The 21,801-nt window shown below is 40.4% G+C and overlaps 3 protein-coding genes across 8 annotated transcripts in view; 1 reads left to right on the forward strand and 2 right to left on the reverse strand.

Moving 5' to 3' along the window:
• Window positions 1-506: 506 nt before the first annotated feature.
• Window positions 507-6,906, forward strand: tram2 (translocation associated membrane protein 2). Its single transcript, XM_031321871.2, has 11 exons — window positions 507-733; window positions 2,550-2,613; window positions 2,873-2,982; window positions 3,524-3,640; window positions 3,799-3,857; window positions 4,257-4,341; window positions 4,905-4,975; window positions 5,256-5,360; window positions 5,498-5,641; window positions 5,971-6,128; window positions 6,322-6,906. The coding sequence occupies exons 1-11, from the start codon at window positions 614-616 to the stop codon at window positions 6,396-6,398; spliced, it is 1,110 nt and encodes a 369-aa protein (XP_031177731.1). The 5' UTR covers window positions 507-613; the 3' UTR covers window positions 6,399-6,906.
• A 125-nt stretch (window positions 6,907-7,031) lies between these two features.
• efhc1 (EF-hand domain (C-terminal) containing 1) lies at window positions 7,032-14,316 on the reverse strand. Its single transcript, XM_031321865.2, has 10 exons — window positions 14,091-14,316; window positions 12,118-12,336; window positions 11,709-11,996; window positions 10,834-10,986; window positions 10,148-10,340; window positions 9,252-9,475; window positions 8,958-9,098; window positions 8,335-8,542; window positions 7,979-8,131; window positions 7,032-7,853 (listed from the first exon to the last, which is right to left on the reverse strand). Exons 1-10 carry the CDS (start codon window positions 14,145-14,147, stop codon window positions 7,774-7,776), a joined length of 1,716 nt encoding a protein of 571 aa, XP_031177725.2. The 5' UTR covers window positions 14,148-14,316; the 3' UTR covers window positions 7,032-7,773.
• A 1,201-nt stretch (window positions 14,317-15,517) lies between these two features.
• Window positions 15,518-21,801, reverse strand: part of LOC116066081 (protein eva-1 homolog A) — an 82,163-nt gene continuing 75,879 nt past the window's right edge. For all 6 annotated transcript variants that reach the window (XM_031321866.2, XM_031321869.2, XM_035995540.1 and 3 more), the window contains 2 exons: window positions 18,662-18,835; window positions 15,518-17,530 (listed from right to left, as the gene is read on the reverse strand). In XM_031321866.2, coding sequence (XP_031177726.1) covers window positions 17,151-17,530; window positions 18,662-18,835 — 554 coding nt within the window. In that variant the 3' untranslated portion in view covers window positions 15,518-17,150. The remainder of the gene's footprint in view (window positions 17,531-18,661; window positions 18,836-21,801) is intronic.

Genomic DNA, 21,801 nt, shown 5'->3' on the forward strand with positions numbered 1-21,801 from the left:
AGACGTCCACTGCTCTGTGACCACCAGTGGGGGGAAGAAGTATTCAGATTTTTTACTTAAGTAAAAGTAGCAAGTAGAAATACTCTGTTAGCAGGTTAAAGTCATGCATTCAAAATCTTACTTAAGTAAAAGTAATAGTATTGTTATAGTAGTATTAGCATCAAAATATACTTTGATGTACCAGAAGTAAAAGTACTTGTGTAAATGTTTATATATACCCTATGTTATAGGATTATAATTAGTAATGCATTAATGTGTACATTACTTTAATGTTGCCGCTGGTAAAGGTGGAGATAATTTCAATAACTATATACAGTATTGTTGAGTAGCTTAACCTATAATGATATATAATGTAGTTGATTTCTATTTTATATTAATAATCTAAACCTACAAACTAACTAAAGCTAAAGTGGAATTACCGGTACTCAAGTTAATAAAGTAAATGTTATAACAGACGGAACTTATTGTGTACATGGCCTTAAAGAAGGTATTTATGGCACTTGCCCTTTAAGAAGTCGCGCATGCGCAAATCAGTGAGAAAGTTAACTGCTGAACTTCGTAGTCAGAAAAATTCTGATTTATAAAATAGCAGGGAAAACACCATTGAGTAGACATGGCATTTCGCCGAAGAAACAAGAGTTACCCTTTCTTCAGCCAGGAATTCTTAATTCAAAACCATGCCGACATCGTCTTCAGTTTGGTGATTTTCATTTTGATTGGATTGATGTTTGAGGTGAGATGAACTCAGATTATCTTTTCCTTCCCTCGTCTCGCTCAGCTGTTTTAAGATGGCAAACCCGCTGCTGCACATTCAAAGATGTAACTTTGTGCGAAGTTGAAACGTTAGGTCGAAATTATCTTTTGCTTTTTTATAAATGTTTGCTTGATTGTCTGCATCTGAGCTTTCTATCAGTGTAATGAGTTCCGTGGATATGATGGCTGCTTAATACTGCAGTTTTTTTTAACAAGTTTTGTTAACAATGAATGTTGCTTAGTTCGCAGTCAAAGTAGCGACGTATGCTTTTAAACTAAGCAAGAAAGTTACAGCTGAAAACAGCTGGGTATAAACGGCACCTTTACACGTTTATTGCTAGTTTTATATGGTCAAAGTTTTCGGTGTCTTGCTCTTAAAACTTGAATTTCTAACGGAGTTTTAACCATAGACTGCGAAAAAAAAGAAGACTTTCAACCGGGATGCAATTGAAAACTCATCTGTTGGCATAGCTAGGCATAAGTGGCTACTTATAAACAACATACTGTGACTTATTTGTTTCCTAAAATGTACGTTTTTACCCTTTTGACAATGTCTTGTTCCAGTTTCCAGCAAAAACGTACCGCTTCAACATTTTGATTCCAAGATTCGTCAGTTACCGCAGAAAGCCTAGTTAAGGCAGGAAGTAAATCGTTTTCAGCATTCAAATTAAAAGCACCGCTGTTGCTTAAAATGGGATTCAAGCAAACGTCCGACATGAATGGGTTTACTTTGAAAAGCGTAGGGGGAAACTGTATTACTTTTCGTCGCTAGCTTGGCAGTGGTAGTTAACTGCCACGTCTCAATCTTTGAGCTGCTGGCTCTCCGTGGGCTCAACCTCGGCCGCTTTGACCTGGAGGGGTTTCACAATTGACGTACAGTGACTGTATTAATGAGGTGTCTCGTTAGAAAATAGCTTTTTTTACGTGCGCACAAACTGACTCCCCAGGCTGCCGCTTCAGCTTTTAGAAAAGTTTCAATCCGGAACCCTGGTTGGGATCACACAGCTGGCCGAATAAAAAAAATAAGTAGGGGGATTTCCTTCATTTTTCTCGTTTCGGAACAAGAGAATAGTTCTACAGCTGGTCTTGAATGTGACATTTTGACGTAGACGGGTCACCTGTGGCCTCGGCGTGCAGGGAATGACTGGTGACTTGTGGTGCCCAAACTGGGGCTAGGGGACCAACGGTCCCTTCAGGAAGCCTCTTTGCGTAGTCCTATCTTAAAAAAAAAAAAAAAAAAAGGAATGCTTAAGACAAAACTATCAAAATTCCCATAATGTTCCCAACCTGATGGGACCTCCCCAAGGGGTTGAAGATAAATGTGAGGGCTCACAAAAGTGTATCTGCAAATCACCATTGATCGAAAAACTTAGTTAATAGACATAGACAACCTGTGAAAGGGGCTGCAGCTAGACATTGCTTTATTTAAAGTGGTCACACTCTTGAAAAGGTTGGAAACCACTGTACTAATGCATGTCTTTGTAGGGATGCTTGTCATAGAATAATTTGGGAAGCTCGATTACGCTTTCACATCCCAAGTCAATACAAGCCTTGTCACGCCAGACAGATTTTTCAGCATCACTACTTTTAGCTCCTAGCAAATTATTATCATTCCACGGGGGGGGGGGGGAATTGACTGACAATATTATAAACAACAAGCTAGGATTCTCTCTTGCTCGCTATCCCCATACACACTCACAACACCTGCCACAAACATACTTCAATGATACTTTGATGTCTGGCCTCTTGAGCTTCACTGAAATATGTTGCTAATTACCATCTCATCTAATTTCCAGGCAACAGCCAAGACGGCCATACTGTTCATTCAGCCTCAGTACAATGTCACCACACTATCACCAGGTATGCAGTGCAGTTGAGGAATTCTTATTTAATACTTTAATCCACAGTCTATGACCTATCTACCTATTTTGAACTCCTGCAGTTCATACATTTCACAGTTTCACTTCTGCTGCTGCTGTTCCTGTATTTTGCATCATTATATTACTGCCATTGAATTGTGATTGCAAAATGAGTTAACATTGCTCCAGGATCTTTAACACACCTCTGATTGCAAACATGTGCCGTGTGTATGTTTAACCCGTCCTGTGTGTGTGCTTAGAGGGCGAGGTAACGTTATACCATTACGGATGGAAGGACTCTGCCACCATCCTCTTCTATTTCTTTACCGCCATCATCCTCCATGCAGTAGTGCAGGAGTATCTTCTGGATGTAAGTACCCAGTCACTGTGGCACAATGTGTCAGTCAGTCAGTCACAAGAGGAGGCATAGTGGATGTCACACAGGGAGGTCCTTCTTTACAGCAATAATACTGTCAGAGTGATAGACATATAAAGGCAAGAAAAGACAACAAATATTGCAGATGGCTCCCTGGTCACCAAAAGAGGCAGCACAGTAATGAGTAAATATTAAAATAAGGGCATCACATTTATTTATATAGAGAGAGAGAGAGAGAGAGAGAGAGCTCCCCATCTGAAGTTATGAGCCCTTGTGTCATTGTTTAGAAATAGGCCAGCGAGGAGGTTTTATTTTAGCACCATCAGCACGGTTTCCAAAGTGTCTTGAAACAAATGCTTCACAGAGGAGAGTTTTCAGCCGCAACCATAAATAGTATCTGCTGTCTTTTCTTATCCTAGTTATTTGTTTTACCGTGACATTTCCTTGTGAATGACAATTCAAGCAGTCAACAGGCCACCCATTATGACTGGATCCTGCAGCATTCACACAATTTCTTGTATTGTTCATGTTGCAGAAAGTGAACCGACGTCTCCACCTCTCAAAGAGCAAGAATACCAAGTTTAATGAGTCGGGTCAGCTGTGTGTTTTTCACTTGGTGTCGAGTGTGTGGAGTTTTTACATCCTCATAACAGTAAGTGAGATTTATATCATATTACAGTATTCATTGACAACTTCCTGCTTTAGGAAACGTCACATATATTCTTAAACCTATCAAGGATAACTAATGTATTTCTCACACACTTATGAACAACAGTATAACGTGTTGTATTATCTGATTTCTTCACACAGGAAGGCTATCTCCTGCATCCCAGCAGCCTTTGGGAGAACTATCCCCATGTACATCTCAGGTATGACTGATGTGTTCATGCTTTGTCAATGTTATTTACATAAAAAAATGTATATAAACTTTTAGAGCTGGTCAGCAAACAGTACACTTGATTAAATCTATCTATATACACATTTGATAAGCTTAAAGCAGTGATATGTCTTTAAAAAAAATACGTATGTTAAAACACACCTGTATTTTGCAATGTGTTTACTGATATTTTAAGTTTAGAGCATGTTGTCTATTGCTTTACAAAAAGTCACATATAGAAGTGCTTATTGCCTCTTTTATAGCTGACAAATACTACTAACTGGTATTCAGCTCAAAATGATCAATTCCTTTTTTAGAGAAGTTTTTTTAGAATAAATGTCTTTGACCCTTTCTCCTACTTTCCTTCTGCCGGTCTGTGTTTCTGGTCTAGGTTTCAGGTGAAGTTTTTCTACCTCACTCAGCTGGCCTACTGGCTCCATGCCTTACCAGAGCTCTACTTCCAGAAAGTACGCAAGGTCAGTAAGGAGGCCCTGGGAACTGGAAGACTTCTGGAGTGTGAATAGATAAGCTGTGCGTGTGTGCTTGTTTTACTATATTCATGGGGTCCAAAAACCGGGGAATACAGTATACTTGTGGGGTCTGCACAACCTTGTGGGGCCCAAAATGCTGGACCCCACAAGTTTAAAGGGCTGTTTGAGGGTTAAGACTTGGTTTTAGGATTAGGGTTAGAATTAGGTTATGGTTAGGGTGAGGGTAAGGGTTAAGGTTAGGTATTTAGTTATGATGGTTAAGGTTAGGGTAAGGGGCCAGGGAATGCATTATGTCAATGACGGGTCCCCACAAAGATAGTGGAACAAACGTGTGTGTGTGTGTGTGTGTGTGTGTGTGTGTGTGTGTGTGTGTGTGTGTGTGTGTGTGTGTGTGTGTGTGTGTGTGTGTGTGTGTGTGTGTGTGTGTGTGTGTGTGTGTGTGTGTGTGTGTGTGTGTGTGTGTGTGTGTGTGTGTGTGAGAGACAACAAAAGCCTCCAGCATTTAAAAATACGATACCTTTTGCAAAGAGATGCTGTTTGTTTTTCAGGAAGAGATTTCTCGCCAGCTCCAGTACATCTGTCTGTATCTGCTGCACATCGCTGCAGCCTATTTGTTAAAGTAAGCATCCAGCAGAAGGATCTTTTTTTACCTACAAATTCAAAGAAAAAATGCATGGATAGTGAGAAAAGAAATTCCAGGATAAAGTAATGAAACACTGAAGTTTAAGTTTTGAAAATCCTTACAATTCTCTGCAGCAGCTGATTCAAAATGGTGTTACTGATATTATTATATAAAATACTGTGTATGGTTTTCATAGAACCCTATATATATATGTGTGTTCCCCACTGGATTATGCTCCTTTGTCCCCTTATCTATCACCTGCTTCCCTCTTGTGTAGTTTGAGTCGTGTAGGCCTGGTACTCCTCTTCCTCCAGTATGTGTCAGAACTGGGCTTCCACATCGCCAGACTCTTTTACTTCACTGATGAGAACCATCAGAAAATGTAAGTTACCTCACTGGGTTTATTGGTTTTGACTTTTTGAAGTGATCAAGCTTTTAGTCCTATTGACTTGAAATAAATATTTATTATGTCCATTTTTAAAAAAAATGACTACATCTTTGCTGTGTGTCATGATTCAGGTTTGACCTGTGGGCAATCAGCTTTGTGTTTACACGGATGGTTACTTTGACCCTAATGTTCCTGGTTGTTGGCTTCGGTTTGGCTCGTGGTGAAAACCAGGGGCTGGACTGGGAGATGGGCAACTTCAACACTGTACTGATAAGGTAATGACCTATGTCCAACTTCTGTGGATAATAATTTATTTTGTGGCACTGCTATTACTTTTTACAGCTACTGTGACAACTGTATAGTCAAAATGCACTTACCATCCATAAAAGAAGTGTTGACTTTTTAATGTTTTAGTGTTTTACAACATACATTCAAAGTGGATGTAGTCAGGAATTTTGACACTGATTGACAGAAAATGACTGTGTCTCAACAAATGGATTAAATGGGGTTTGAAATGTCACAACTACATTGTGACATTTTAATGTCGGGTCCATTTTCCAAAACACACGATTGCACTAATCTTCTTGTCTTGGGGTCCCTTCAGGATGACTGTTCTACTGCTGGTATGTTTGACGCAATCTTGGCTACTCTGGAAGTTTATCCGCTTCCAGCTGAGGCGCTGGAGGGAGTTCAGACATGAACAGGCTGTTCGCAAGAAGGCTGCTGCAAAACAACCCCTACGGCCACTGAAGAGAGACTCACGTGAGTTTAAACACCTGCTCAAACAGGTTTCCTAACGCTGACATCCGCTCCTGGTAGTTACAGTCAGGAAATGTGACTTGATTCCTTACTCAAACCAACTTCCCCTACTTTCTTTTGTCCTGATCACACTGAATGTCTGGTATGTACTGCATTAGTAGAGATCCTGACTTCTTACTTCTGTCTCTCCTGCTAGTTGGTCACCACGAAAATGGAGTTCTAAAAGCTGAGAATGGAGCCTCTCCTCGGACCAAAAAACTCAAATCCCCCTAAGATAACACATTGACTGGCATGAACAGTGGCCTTAGCCTTGGCTAAGGTTTCTCATCAGCACAACAGGGAAGCTGGCGGCCACTGGCCACCAAGCCTCTTGTTGAGTATGTCCTGAGATGTTACACGGACTCAGACTACAGACTTAGGCTTGAATGCTGGAAAATTAAATCCAAGGAAATCCCTCGAGACATTTACTCTTCATATCAGTATTTTTTATACATCCACGCAGACAGCTATCCCACCCTAAGGAGCAATATTGTATGCCAAATGACTAAAATGTACAGTGAACACAGTATATGGCACACATGCTATTGTGTCTGTCAATGTTGAATGTGTAGATGCATATCCTCATACACAAGTACTGTATTGGTTGTAGTGTTGTCCAATTTTCACAGCTGTTTTCAGCTCGTCATTGAGCCGGCTTTGCTTGTTTTCTAGTCTGGTCCATTGGAGCAGAACATTTTTACTGATGATATGGTATGATATGAGCTTACTGTATGCTGGCCTTAACAATATCTCTTTACCATGTCAGGGAAGAGATTTTGGCCAACCAATCACCTGGGCTCCTCCCTATGATTTATGTCTGTTTGAAATCCTTCATTCGTCACTGGTCACTTAACAGATAAGCATCACGTATGTATGTTGGATATTACCGCATGTTTTTTTTTTTCCATTTAATTGTTTTGTTAATTACTTTATTAAATAATGCAATTTTCGGAAATATTGTGACTGAAGTCATTTTTCTACTGTCTATTTTCATTTTATACACTTGACATATATGTCAACAAAATGGCAACATTTTCAATCGTCGTCATAATGTTTTATTTTGCGGCAATGAAAAATGCATGCATTGACAGTTGGTAAATAGAGACAAATGCATGCAGAATTACATAGACATTTTCTACATTTCCAATGTTCTTTCATAACACAGTAAACAGCAGGGTGTTCAAGTGATTCTGAATTGGGTGTCTGCAGGTGGACTCAACCGAGGGTGGCACTGAACATGGTGGAGTCCCATCACCTATGCTTTTAGGTAAATGCTAATTACAGCATGCTAAAAGTGTCCCTGGTTTGGTCTTCTGTTTGTTTTGTGGCTGAGGGAACATAGTTTTCTCGTACATTTGATTGCTCACCTCAAACATAACTTTGTATTTTTGAAGTAGCCAATTAGGTTTTAGGGTAGTCCTTGGCAACCGCTTGGTAAATGCCCGATATTAGAAGGGTATTTTGAGCTTGATCTCATCAACACCAGTTGAGAAGCTGTCAGATTTCGCCAAAAAACTTTTTTCAAATCACCTTTTCTGCAGCAGGCCCACTGTTTGTTTATTGTGTTACGAAATATTCAGCAAAGGTTTTACTTTGATTTATTTTACTCTCATTTATTGGGGAGTGAATAACTTTTGAGGCAATCCAGCCTTCCCTCACATAATGAAGATGGCTCTGCTACATCGTCACCTGATAAAGAATGAAAAAAGCATGGGCATAAATTGTTGTGTTAGTCAAACATTTTAAAAAGTGAAAAAAATTATAATTGACAGAAGATTCTAGAGAATTTGCTAGATGGCTGTTTAGATTTTTACCATTCTGGTCAGCTTGCTGGTTATTTGCAGTTGCCACACCCAGCTTCTGTCGCAAAGAATCCAGTGTCTGACACGGGATCTGGCGTGCGCTGGACTCCAGGTACGTCAGCACAAAGTGGTCAGCATTGGTCAATACAAAGCGGCGGCTGAAAACTACAAAAATAGACGAGAGGGAGGAGAAAGATGCCATCAGCTGAGATTTTAGGTTATGTTATTTTATTATATATCTTCCTTAATGTATCAAGGAAGACATGTATGGTACAGCAGCAACATGAGTTATACATTATGAATAAAAAAAATATTCCTTTAGGAAACCAAGACATAGTAAATACAGGCTGTTAAACTGAGAATGTTACCTTTCACAGTGGCTCCAATAGCTAAGTCTGCAGGTGAGTAGAACTCAGGTTTGTCCGCTGTAGAGCCTGGCTTGGGGATGTGTGTCTTTTTCAGGACCTGGCCACCGATGATACCGGGGACGGGCTTTTCAAAAATACTGATCATGTCATCGGACAGGAAGTAGGACAGTATGAAACATCGGTCCTCATCTGAGAGATTCTGGGAGTCCTGGCATGTCAGTAACACAGGACAAAGGTAGAATATGTAGTGAATATCTGCTTATTATTTGTAATCACGCATTGTTTAAAGTTGGCCCAAAGGTTCTTTGTTGACACCCCCAAACTCTCCCAAAGAAAAGAGGAAATACAGGCGGAGGGCGGCGTCACTGCAGATCCAGACACCACCACACACTTCTAGTAGGTTATAAGTGATGATTGAGAGGGATTACTTTTGTATTAGTCTATACATTGTTTTTGAGGAAAGCGTTGCATATCATACCTTTAAGCAAGGAGGGAAAGGATCTGTTTTGTTGATCGATGGCTTTGAGTTTCAGAGAATGCAGTTTGGTGACTTGGTAACTACATATAACCAACTACTAGTCATTCAGAAGGTTAAGTCAAAGAAGCGGCATATGTTGACTTACCAGTCTGGCACTGTAGCGCAACACTTTGTTTTGGTTTTCCAGCATCTTTAGCACATTCTTTTTGGGAGTCTTAGGAATTAAAGACAAACAATTCTGGAGAGAGTCTTCAAGTGAACCAAATCCATTATAGGGAGGAATCTCCTGTAAATATGGCCAGGATAGGGAAATGAATAAGAAAAAAAGAATGATCTAGTATAATAACATAAAGTCACAAACCCTCAGGCAACACAGTTTATATAGTTTCGTAAAAGGACAAGAAAAGACGAAGATGAAAAATACATTTCAGTTTCTCACCTTTCTCTTCTGAAGCAGGTCAGTCTTTTTTGGTACCCCTGAGGGTTTTATCTCCATATCAGGGTGGTTCTTTTGGTAATACTCTTTAGTGAAGCCATCACAGTCATAAAGCAGGAAGCGACGGCCCATCAGCTTTATCGTTTGACCCACATGGAAGTCTTTGGGGGAGTAGTACTCATCTACTTCCGCTGTTGAAGCCTCCAGCACACAGCTGGGAAAGGTCTCTGGATCGAAATAAGTAGACTACTGTTATTGCTATTCATTTGTCTTTAAATCTGTTTTATGTTGTTTCTTTTTTTTTTTTTTTTTAAATCAATTCTGCTTTTTCTCTGTAGTGCAAAGAATAGTTGACATTGACCAAACATTATAACCCATACTCAATTACAGAGCAATATGATGTAAATTGTGCTGTAAATGCGATGTTACTTTTAAAATGAGAGTCACTTTCCAAAGGCAATCACTTTTACTGTACATGACTGGATGCAAAGAGACACCTGAACAATGCACTGTGTAAGATCTAATGCAATTATATATGTCAGCTATGTCTGTAAATCATTCCTCTTGCACCACTGTACATATTGTATAATCCCTCCAATACTCACAATTTGCACCACTGTATATACTGTATGGTTATTTATTCTGTATTGCCATAGCCATAGTCATAGCCTGTATATACCTGTAGAAATAGACACTCATATAGACACATATCTATATATTTGCGTATCATTTCATACCTTGCACTCTGTAAATACTGTATCATATGTTATTTAATCACTGTTTAAAGCACTTCTGGTTAGACACTAACTACATTTCGTTGCTATGTACTTGTGACATGTGCAATGATAATAAAGTTGAATCTAATCTAATGGTGACACAGACACAGCGTTTCATCTCACCAGACCCTGGTTTGATTTTCTTGGGTAGCTTCAGTCTGTGCATCAAGACAGGGAAGGGATCGCGTCCGCTGTTGGGTTCGCGGACCACGCTGACCCCCACCGTGTCGTCTGCCAGGTAATACTGGATGGTAACAGGCCTGTTCTCCCCGAACAGAGAGTCAGCATCTTCCCACAGGGCAAAGAAACGCAGCACCTGACCAAGAACAGGTTAACAGCCTGAAACTAGAATTGGTATGCGAAATGCAAAATCTCAATGTACAAAGACACCTGATTAACGATGCAAGATCACTTCACAAGATCACTTATTTCAAACATTTCAGTGGTTACGAACAACACGTTTAGGTTGACTTTGCATTTTTGTGCATGTTTTATAAGAGTGGCAATTAACTTCTACATTTAGCTTCACTTATAACTGTTGACACAGGCTCAATCTTATATTGAAGAATCACATACTTTAACAAAATTGATATAAGACTGTTTTAGTTGAGCTAGGTGACCTAGACTGATATCTGCAAAAACCTAAATAACATCATGGCAGGTATAAAACAAATATATAGATACTTTTTGTTTTCTAAATAGCTTGAATAGGAGATGTCATTGTACTCCTGATGCTCTGTTAATAGCTGTCCAGATTAGGGTTTGTGATAATTGCCCAGTGAATTTGAAATGGAGGAAATTCCCTTTACCTTAGGATCCATGGTAAGAAACTGGTAGCTGCTGTCAAATTGGGAGGGTGTTGTGTAGGCTGAGGGTTGTGAAGGCTGAGGGTTTTTGCGACGTTTGCCCTGAGGCATCGGCTCAGGGTCATTCAGGACAAAGCCCTCACTTTCCAAGAATTTCTATATATGATGAATGAGAGACATTCATATTTTTGTGTCAGACACAGAAAACAATAAAGATACACAATGCACTGTTAATGCATTCATACAGGGTGCGGTAGAATGTGCTAAATTTAGACTAATAGTGCCCTAGGTCACATTTGCAGGGTAAAGCCCAACATGTTCAATTCAGAAACACTTCATCACAGCCTGTGTAGACCAGGCTGTATGCCAACTCTGGGTTTTTAGAGTTGAGGGACAATAAGCAGCTGAATGATAACAGAAGGCTCGGGCCTGTGTGTTCCTGTTCCTAAGGCTCCCGGAAATAGATAACGCCCCACACACAGGGAAGACACTGTTGAACGAACACACACACACACACACACACACACACACACACCCCTTAGGATAGTCTCTATTGCAGTATGGTCAGGCTGACATTGTTTTAGTTCTGTGCTGAGGTGTAAGGGTTAATGATTTAGGTAAGCGAATGTGTTTACTGCACCAGTAATATCTTCGTTTGCAGTGAAGGTCAGAGATACTCCAAATTTGGTAAAGAGCTAAACTTACTATAACACCTCCAGCATGAGTTAAATACTCCTTGAAAAGGCAGAAATCCTCTGAGTTGGGATGGCACTACAATATTAAATGCTTCTACTTAAGTCATCAAAGTTTCCTGAAACTTCTTCCAAGTCTCTGAATTTTGGCTTTCCAAAATTCTACGACACAGGGGAGTGTTGTACCTTTGTAAAAGCATCGCAATGTGTGATGTGGTACTTGAATCCGTACACCTCCAGGTCCATGCCAATATTGAGGTCTGTCCACTGGTAATACTGTCCATGTTCATTATTGGGCAGACGCTGGCGACTGACCCGTTTCCCCTGCGGCATCCCAGAATTCTCCACCATGGGCTCAACCATGGACATCGTGTCATCCTCAAGATAGTAGTTAATTACCACGGGACGCACACGGAACTCCTCTTCAGCTGAAAAGGGGATATTTTCACAAAAGTATGCATAGTAGCGCAGCACCTACAAGACAAGAGGGTGGTGAAGTAGAGACAAACAAGAAATGAATTGGACAGTTGGTTGAACAGCAACATCTTGAAAGAAAAAAAATCTTCAAATACTGGTCTTCTTGGCCTTATTGTACCTTCTTGTCAAGGGCCACATAGGCTGGGATGAATTCTTCTACTACGCTCTGTTCAAAGGAACCATAAGAGACGTCTGGTGTCGAGGAAAACTCACTGATCTCTTGTTGGTTCAACTGCTCTGATAAAAGAGGATCCTGTTCAACGCCCACAGTGGGTTTATGGGGGAAAGCATAGCCATTCTTAAAGTCCAGTGTCTGGGGACGATGGAAGGCTGACTTCTGCAGAGAAAGATCATTGAGAAGGGAATACATTAACTCTGGTAGATCACATCACACTGCGATTCATATGAAATGTAACATAAATATCAACCATGGAGTTAAAACAAATGAGCCCACAGTGACACTAAGCCTTGCTGAACCTTTATTGCACATATGAGACTAAAACTATTAAAATCAGAGGTGTTGTAGTGCTTCGGCCCGTCTTTAAGGGCTGCTATACGTTTTGCATGCCACCAGATGTCCCTGTTTGCGCTGTGTTTGAAGCCCCAAAGCTTTAAATCTTCTTCGGCACAAATAGAAAGAAAGCCCCAAAGCTTCATAAGGCCATATTCACCCATCACTATAATAAAAACAACAGTAACAATGACTATCACATGAATAATTATAAAAAAAAATAATGGTCACAATGTTAACAGTTACAGTAGTTAAATGAATGGCAGTATATAGATGTGGTATTTTAATGCAGGTAAAATAAAACAAGGCAAAATCATAGACTGTAAAAATAATGTGTAATAATTCAATTTTACAGTATATGGGCAAAATACATCAAAGTGACTGCTGACTGAAAAGATAAGGCACTGTGATTAGGCTAATCAAGCCTGTCTGTTGGCCTGGTCTGGAGCAGGCTAGCTGCACAGAATAAATCTCCATGGTAACTTATATGCCACTGCTTTCATGAAACCGAATCAGAATCAGCTCTAATGAGCAAGTAAGTGTGAACACATACAGTATACAAGGAATTTGACTCTCTTTTTTGTTGCTCTCAATGTACATACACAGAAATAGACATATGGCTAAAAACAGTGATGGTCCGGGTGCTGGATGAGATTTTTTCCTCTGGTCTGTCATGGAGTTTATGATCACCTGACAGGTTGGCACTGGGACAGTGAGCTGGATGAGTTTGGTGTGTTCAGTGCTGATGGTCCAGGTGCTGGCTGACATACATCCTCTTCATGGATCCTGAGCGCAGGTGGGGTGGTCTGTGTGTGTGTGTGTATTGGTTGTTGAAATCCCATTTAGGTCATCGGCCAGTTGATGGGTCCCTACAGTGTGAGGGGATGGCAGACTGTAGTTGGTGATGTCCTGCAGGCCTCTCTACACAGACGATTTTTTTCAGCTTCTCTCTCGTCAGTGTGTTTCTGGCCTAGTTGTAAAAGAGTTTGTCCCCACTTCTGTAGGGTAGGCCTCCTCCTTGGCATGACAAAGCTGCCTGAGTTTTGCTGTGAACCTGGGTTAATGATTACTGTATGTGTATAAGGTTTAAGTCGGCACACACGTCTTCACAAAAACTGATGTAAGATGTCACAGTGTCAGTTCATCCAGATCCGTAGCTGGGGCCTCAAAACCCTCCTATCAGTGCAGTGAAAACAGGCCGGTCACTATCCGCTAACGTTAGCTACAGCTTTGCTTTGTCACGGCTAAATTCTGCCAGGATAACTGGAAAACCCCGGTTTTGTGAAATAGCCATCTGTACATTATAATGGAATACAATACAACCCTGGAATAAACTATTTCATCTCGCAAATTTTTAGCTAATAGCATCCTCAGTCAGGTCCAGTTATTGGACATTAGAACTGGAGGAACTCAGTTTGCATTATAGAAAGAGAATAACAGCACATTTTCTTTTAAATGTGACTAATAGTAGTGAAACGTCAGAGCCTTAGCTACATTATCATAATTGAAACTGTTAGCTAGCTAAGGTTAGCCACTTCTATGTTCAACTTTTCCTAGCTAACGTTAATTTACATGCTTACCGTCACATCCCGAAAGGTGTTTCCCGGTAAAAATGGTAGGCCATGGTTCCAAGACATTGTCGGTCTTAAAGTACGTTATTTTTTTGTTTAATATGTCCTTATCGCCACAAGATGTTTAACAGTATACTTTTCGTGATTTGTGTTAATAATTAGGTTTTGTTACCGCGTTAACTGGTCGTAAATCTACGGTATCCATGGAAACGGCACGGCACAGCAACAATATAAGAAAGTAAACATATTTCTGAAAACCTAAGAAAATAAAATAATATCCAGGATGATATAAAGTTGTTTTTAATCAATCCAATTAACGTTAATTGTCAGAAAATCATTTGCCATATAAATAACTTTATCATAAATGACTGACTTCATACAGACTTGATTTAAATTGAAGAGCTCTTACTTCACCACCAAGGGGCGAGCAACACCAATGCATCTCACTGATAGAATTGCCCACAGGTCATCCATCAGTTCACATCTTGTGATTTCGTGATTACATTATTGCGTGACAGTGTGTTAACTCCATAGGCTATGTAATATCACATTATTATGAGATTAGAGCAGTTCCTTTTCTCGGAGTACCACAGTACAGAGCAAATATTGTGCATATTTGAAGTGACCGGACCACGGCCATGACAGTTAACGAATGATTAATGAATTTAAATAGGCTAACATAAGAGGACAGTGGGATGTGTGATCAGTAAGTTCAGTAGTGTGAGTGGGTGCATGAGTGAAATAATGTAGGCTACTGTAGCCTAAGTACGGTGTTGTATGGTGCAGCAACAAAAAACACGATGATGTGTCAGAAAGGAGAGAACACAACTGAACCCAAGAGGCTTTCAAAAGTTCACTCCTAGTGATTCAGTACACTGAAAAAAACAATTTTGCCCATCACCAACATGCAAGGAAAACTTCAGGAAAGCGCACAGGACTTCCATCAGGCTGTTCTGAGCCTGAAGGAGAGGGAGTGACTACCGGAGGCGGTGACCCATTCACCCAAACACTACTGCCAGCGAAGTCGTTGCCCGAAATGATGTCAATCCCTTCCCTTTCGGTAATGCAGGTCTCACACCAAGCACCTCACCCTGCACCAAGCCACATTCTAGGTTCATGCTTTGCACTGGACAGGCAACACCTTCAACTCCATTCCCCGCAAAACATCCCCAGAAAGCTTACCGTCTCTGACTAACTCCATCTTTTAAAAGTTCTGGCCTACAGAGCCTGTGTTGCCAGTGTTACTGATGAACCAAGGAGCTGTCACTCTACTGATGACCCTCTGCCACGCCCATCTACAGTAGGCTACCTGCAAGGAAAGCAACCACACAAACAAAGTAACAGGCAGACATGATGAAGAGGGTCATCACAGTGACATAAATGCAAAACATAACTTCAGACTAAAATGTGCAGGTTTAAACAAAACAGTGGGCAAGTTATTTTGAACACAGTTTATTCCAAGCACAGGAGTCATAATTTGTTCTCACTTTACCAGCTATCAGCACATTTTAACCCCATTCAAATTTAAACACAAGAACTGTCTTCATAAAAAAAACTATATAGAGTGGCAGTCTTTATGTGGATGACCCTATATCCTGTGTACTCTCAACTAAACTCTCAGTTATGAAAATACCAAGCTTTTTTATGAAAACTATAATTATTCCTACGCTTGTATCCAGGGCAGCGCAAACAGAGCTGGATTGACAATAGCTTATTTTATTAAACTGGTATCATGATTCAAGAGACGCAGGTTGCACGTCCACTGTGAACCTTTTTTCAGTGCTGGTTCCTTCTCCAGACGAGCAGCGATTACCACAAGCATCAGGTTTAGCACTGGTATCTTTGAAATAAGGGCACTGTTGACACAAAACCTGAAAAATTATTTCTAGCAAATTTATCTGGTACAAAATTGGCATATTCTTGCTTACGTACATTTACATCTGGGGAGAACAGCAAGTGCAACGTGTGACAGAGACAAATTTTACACATGGTCCACAGTAATGATAAAAAGGGAATACATATATGATAAAAAAAAAAAAAAAAAAATTGGGATATCCAATTAATAAATCATTTGACCAGTTATTGGGTTATACTGTACATTAGCTGCACTCTTGACAACAGTGACTTAATAGCTAGAAAAGGCACTGCACTGTGAATTAAACATACTGTATCAAAAATAAGGATAAATCACTAAACCTCTTTGAGGCTCTTTATATGATATTTCTATTTCTTTTTCTTTAAATTCTGACATTAGCTGTTTAAATGGGCTGATCCCCTTCTTAGGAAGCAAATACATCAACCAAACACAGAAACACTAGGATTGCATCCCTGAGGTGCCAGACAACCTTCGCCAAGTATAAAAATATCTAATTAATAAACCATACTTGAGAACAAAAATACACAACATCAATAAACTATTAAATATTATAAAATAGATTTCATAAGGGTTGAGATGAATTCCCCCCAAAAATATCTTTTGGTTTTATATAGTTCAAAAGGCAGCATGGTTATTCACTGTGGAAAGATTGTCTTACATTGTCCCATTGTACACTTATTTCTGCTTCATGCTCCTCCTCTGTAAAGTCCACACTTGAATACTGGAGGGTGCTGAGCATAAAGCTCCAACTGTCATAGTCTTTTGCAGGAAAGCAGACGCATCTGAGGCCTTGGTCCTTCAGTCACCATGTAGTCTCTACAGGCCTATGTGTCTAAGGCAGCTGACCCATAAATCCCCACTTCAAAAAGGCCTGCTGAGGTCACGGGCAAGGCAGTGTAGCCTTTCACCCCTAGCTTCCGGCAGAAAGAGTTGAGCTTACCATGCAGAGTGGGAGCTTATTCTCTTACTGAATGGGGTACAGCTTATGATACCCAGAGGAATATGAAAAAAAGCAGAGAGGGAGGTCATTCTTCCTAAGTCTGCAATACCTTCCACTGTTCTCATCAGTGTGAGTCCACAGTTTTCATGCTTGCTTATAAAGCTTCATGAGGGCCATGCCTCTTGCCCCTTCCAACCCAAGTGCGTCCTAAAAAATGTTTCTATTAAAAAAAAAAAAAGCCCATTAGCAGTCCTCAGTAATACCGATTGAGGCTCCGTGTCCCGGGGATGTCAGGTTGCCCGTTCATCCAGATCTCTCGGATGATTCGCTCCCTCTCCTCGAGCCTCTGCGCTCTCTCCAGCTCTTCCGCCGACGTGAACACGTTCATGTTTAGCGTGCGTTCGAATCGCCGGTGCCGCCGCGCTGACAGATCCGAGGTGGTGTCCCAGTCCGAGTCCGAGTCGCTGGAATCGGAGGACGAGTCAGCGGGTCGTGCTCGTTTCTTGGCGGGAGGCCGCTGGCGGGGCTGGCAGTCAGTGCGACAAGAGATCTGGACCACCAGAGCGAAGAGCGTGAGAAAGAGGCCCAGACACACACCACAGACGAAGAAGAGCGCCGCCCTCTCTGGGTGGTCTGTTATGGAGGAAAAAGACAGAACAAAAAGTGCTACGTTTAGTTGATTACTGTAAGAACACATGTCAAACATTTAATTTAATCTCTATGTCTGATGTCTTTTATGTTCAGCCTGCTCTGTTATAAAAATGTTCACTTGATGGCTCACTCACTATGATGAACAATATCTGCAGACTTACAGCTCATATTAGTCACTTCCTAGACTTGAAACGTATTTTCACATGTTGTTCATGTTGGTTAATGTGTCCCGCCAACTCAAGCTGCAGGTGGATAAGGGCTGCTCGTCCTCTACCTCTAAATAGGATTTGTCTTTCACTACTGACTGAACTAAAGAGAGACCTATTCCATACATCTAAGACTTTGGTGTGATCATGTGAGACCTGCTGTGCAGAAATGACATGTCATTTTCAGGCTTGATTACTGTAACGGCTCTTTGCTGGCTTTCATACATGCTCATAGACACTTATTAGACTTATAGACATTCAGTTCACTTGCAGCACCCTCAAAGCCTTCACACTATCACCCAGCCATACACTGTGACTCAGCTTAGTATCTTTTCAAATCATTAGACCCTCCAAGTTCCAAATGAAAAGTGGAATAAACTGCAAATATTAGTAAATCATGTTTTAAACAGATTCAGCTTAAGTTTTCCTTTACACTTACACTTAAGACTTATTTTGATTGGTGTAATATTCCTCAATAAAATGCATTCTATAAATGCATTTCATAAAACTTTATGGCAGCTTACAAATATGAGAAAACTGGAGTTAGCTAGCCACATATGTTCAGCTTCCATTACAAATTACAGTGTATGTTTATTTGACTGTATAACTTATGCATTGACAGTGTGTGTATGTAGCGGTTATCCCTGCCTAACGTCTGCATTCCTCTGGCCCACATTTACCCACCTTTCAGTCCCAGTCCCTTTGTAAAAGATAGCGTGCCACACACGTGTACCGCATATGAAACCATGCACTCAAATCACTGTCTGAGAACTAATCTAGAGCTAATACGGCCCTTTAATATAATAATCCAGCCCTGTTCTCGAAATATCTGTCAGGTTAAGGTCTCTAACTTACCTGCTACTCGTGTGATGTGATGTCACACAAGATTATATAAATGTTGCCTTACCTGATATGTAAGTGTAGGCTGCCAGTGCGTTGCTGATGAGGGCCATGTTGGCGCTAGAGGTGGAGTTGATAATGGGATTCATGGCTGGGGGCAGCAGTGGACTTTCTCCTCCACCTCCTCCTCCTTCTGAAAACTTCTCCTCGTTGGGGTTAGTCTCCCTAATCTTTTTCCTCTCTGCAAAAGCAGAAAAGTTCAGTTTTAAGAGGATAGTTCATTTAGCATTTTAATTATTTATTTAGACACACACACACACACACACACACACACACACACACACACACACACACAAGTGCGTTTAACTATCTTTGTGGGGACCCGTCATTGACATAATGCATTCCCTAGCCCCTTACCCTAACCTTAACCATCACCACTAAATGCCTAACCTTAACCCTTACCCTCACCCTAACCATAACCTAATTCTAACCCTAATCCTAAAACCAAGTCTTAACCCTCAAACAGACCTTTAAAGTTGTGGGGTCCAACATTTTGGCCCCACAAAGCTGTCCGGACCCCACAAGTATAATGTATTCCCGGTTTTTGGACCCCACAAATATAGTTAAACGAGAACACACACACACACACACACACACACACACACACACACACACACACACACACACACACACACACACAGTTGTTTTCCTTTGTGGATAGACCATGACTACACTGAGTTCAAGGAGAATGTTTCAAACATTTCAGTACCACACTGGTTGGGTCATTTACAGTAAAGTCTGAGTATTTTGTCTCTGAGGTACTGTGACTACAGCATTCAGACCACTGAGTCATCCCAAGTCTCTCACTCGATTTTAGGAGATACGCTTATGTAGAAAAGATGCATTACGCATAAAGACGCACACATGTTCACAGAGAGTTGTGTGATTCAGAAGATAATACAACATCGGTATTTGTCAAACTCATTCTGACTCAGGTCATTAAGAGGATCACATGGGAAAAGTTTACACTTTGGCAACATTTCAAAAGCTTCCCCAAAATCTCCGAAAACAATCTATTTATAGATGAGAACAACTGTTTCCCCCTCTGGATTTTCTTCACAGTACGACTTCTACACACTGGCTTGTGTTGTTTATGCAAGAGTCGAGGAGTTGAGATGAGAGAACAGAGGAGCACAGAGTGATTTGATTACCTAGAGTTATACTCATTTTATGAGTATAGTCACATCTAGTTAACTTGAAGAAGTGTTTAGGTGGGATATGTAACTACTAAACCTTCAGATAAAACGACCAAAAAAAGAAATTCACTTCAACGACTTCATAGTCATATTGACATGCTTGATTGTTTTTGTCGGTGTAGGTGAGCATACTTCGGTGAACTGTCACACACACCAGTGACCTCTAATTGTAGAGTCTCTTAAGGTGTGTCAGACTCTCTTTATCTGATAAAAGCAGTTTAGACTGGAATTGCTTACTGAGGAGATAAATGTTTCCACCTGGACCCACTGCTGTGGTGCACACATCGGCTAACATTCAACCAACAGACCACAATCTCTCTTTCTAACACACAGGCAGATGAATCGTCAATAGAAAACACTTGCAGTGCTTGAAAATACAGAATACATAGCAATTGAAATGCAGTTGTTGCTCTTTTGATTGAATACTTTTAACATGCTACACTCAGGTAAAGCCGTTATTAATAAATATCTAAATAAACCAATGGCATTTTAACAATAATAAATGCTGCATCTGTGTTGGCATAAAAATGATCTGCCTCAGACCTCAGAGTGATATACAATATTTAGATACTATTTATGTTTTTAGCTTCAGCAACAGAGGTGTGTTAAGAACAGACATAATAGGAACTGAGAGTTATGGGTATAGCCGGCATCATGGCTTAAAAAACAAAAAAAACACTATCGGCCAACTGATCTCTGGGAATTGCAGTGCAGGAACACCCCAGCAACAAGAAGTTAAGACCAAAGATGGAGAGACGATACATAAGTCAGAATTTTGCGGTTTACAACTTTAACGGTTCTAACAGGTGTGTCAATTTCCAAAAATGATCCGGTCCTGCCAAGTGGTGCTCTAATTCACACATTTTATTTTAAATGCTAGACAAAATCCAATCCAATGTTTTTAAAGACGCAAATAAGCCAGGCTGAAATTTGGGGGCAAATACATAATTTTCATTTGATATGAGAATGCTGCCATGACATTTTGGACTTTAATAATTAACTCAATGTAAGCATCACATAGCTCTAATAAATTAAAGTAAAAAAAACAAACAAAAAAAACACAACAACCCTCCCATAAATACATAAATGGGGAAACATATGAAAGTTGAGTGAAAAGAGAGGGGAAAACAAGAATTGAAGGCACAGATTCAACGTGTGACGTCGTATCAACTGTCTAATCTTACTCTTGGCAAGAAAACGAATGAGTGTAATTCCCAAAATGCTGAACTATTCCTTTAAGAAGTATGTTGTGAATGTTGATCCAGCTGTTTAGTCAAATACCTGTTTGTGCACGCCCATCCCTCTATCCAGTTACAAATAAACAAAGAGAAATGAGATCAGGATACCGGTATTTACAGTAAAATGTTTCTTGTTCCGCCTTCATATGTTTCATTCCCTATCTGTACATCAGAGATGGAAACAGGTTTTTCTAGATGAGCTTTAAGTGAAGTGTTTGAAGCAAGGAAGTGAAGCTATTCATGCGTCAGCAGCACACATCTCCTGTCCGCTCCCTCTCTTAACTCCTCATTCATTCGTCTATCCTCCTAATCAGTACAGAGCCGGTAGCTGAGCAGAGTAATTAGTGTGCTGGATGCAGGCCACCATCCCTCATGAATAAAGCTTTGTCTAAAGTTTCCTTCCTTGCTGGCGTCTCCTTTTTCTTTACTCTTTCATTTCATTGTTCTTGCTCTGTCTTCTCCCTCTTTCTCTTTATGGGAGTTAGACTGACTGATTTAGACTGTGGTCACATCATTGACTCTTGGAAAGCAGTATATTTTTAAGACCAATGATCATAAATGGTCCAAACCAATGGCTCTGCTTGGATACATATGGAAACAGTTGAACCCTGTGTAACTTTAAATATACATACATAATATATGCTCTGACTTGAGACCTGAATTACTGTTTCTGTTGATGCCTGGGAGGCCTTGGGACTGTTAAGTGTTAACTG

This window comes from Sander lucioperca, chromosome 19, assembly GCF_008315115.2.
Source record: "Sander lucioperca isolate FBNREF2018 chromosome 19, SLUC_FBN_1.2, whole genome shotgun sequence".
Taxonomy (NCBI): domain Eukaryota; kingdom Metazoa; phylum Chordata; class Actinopteri; order Perciformes; family Percidae; genus Sander; species Sander lucioperca.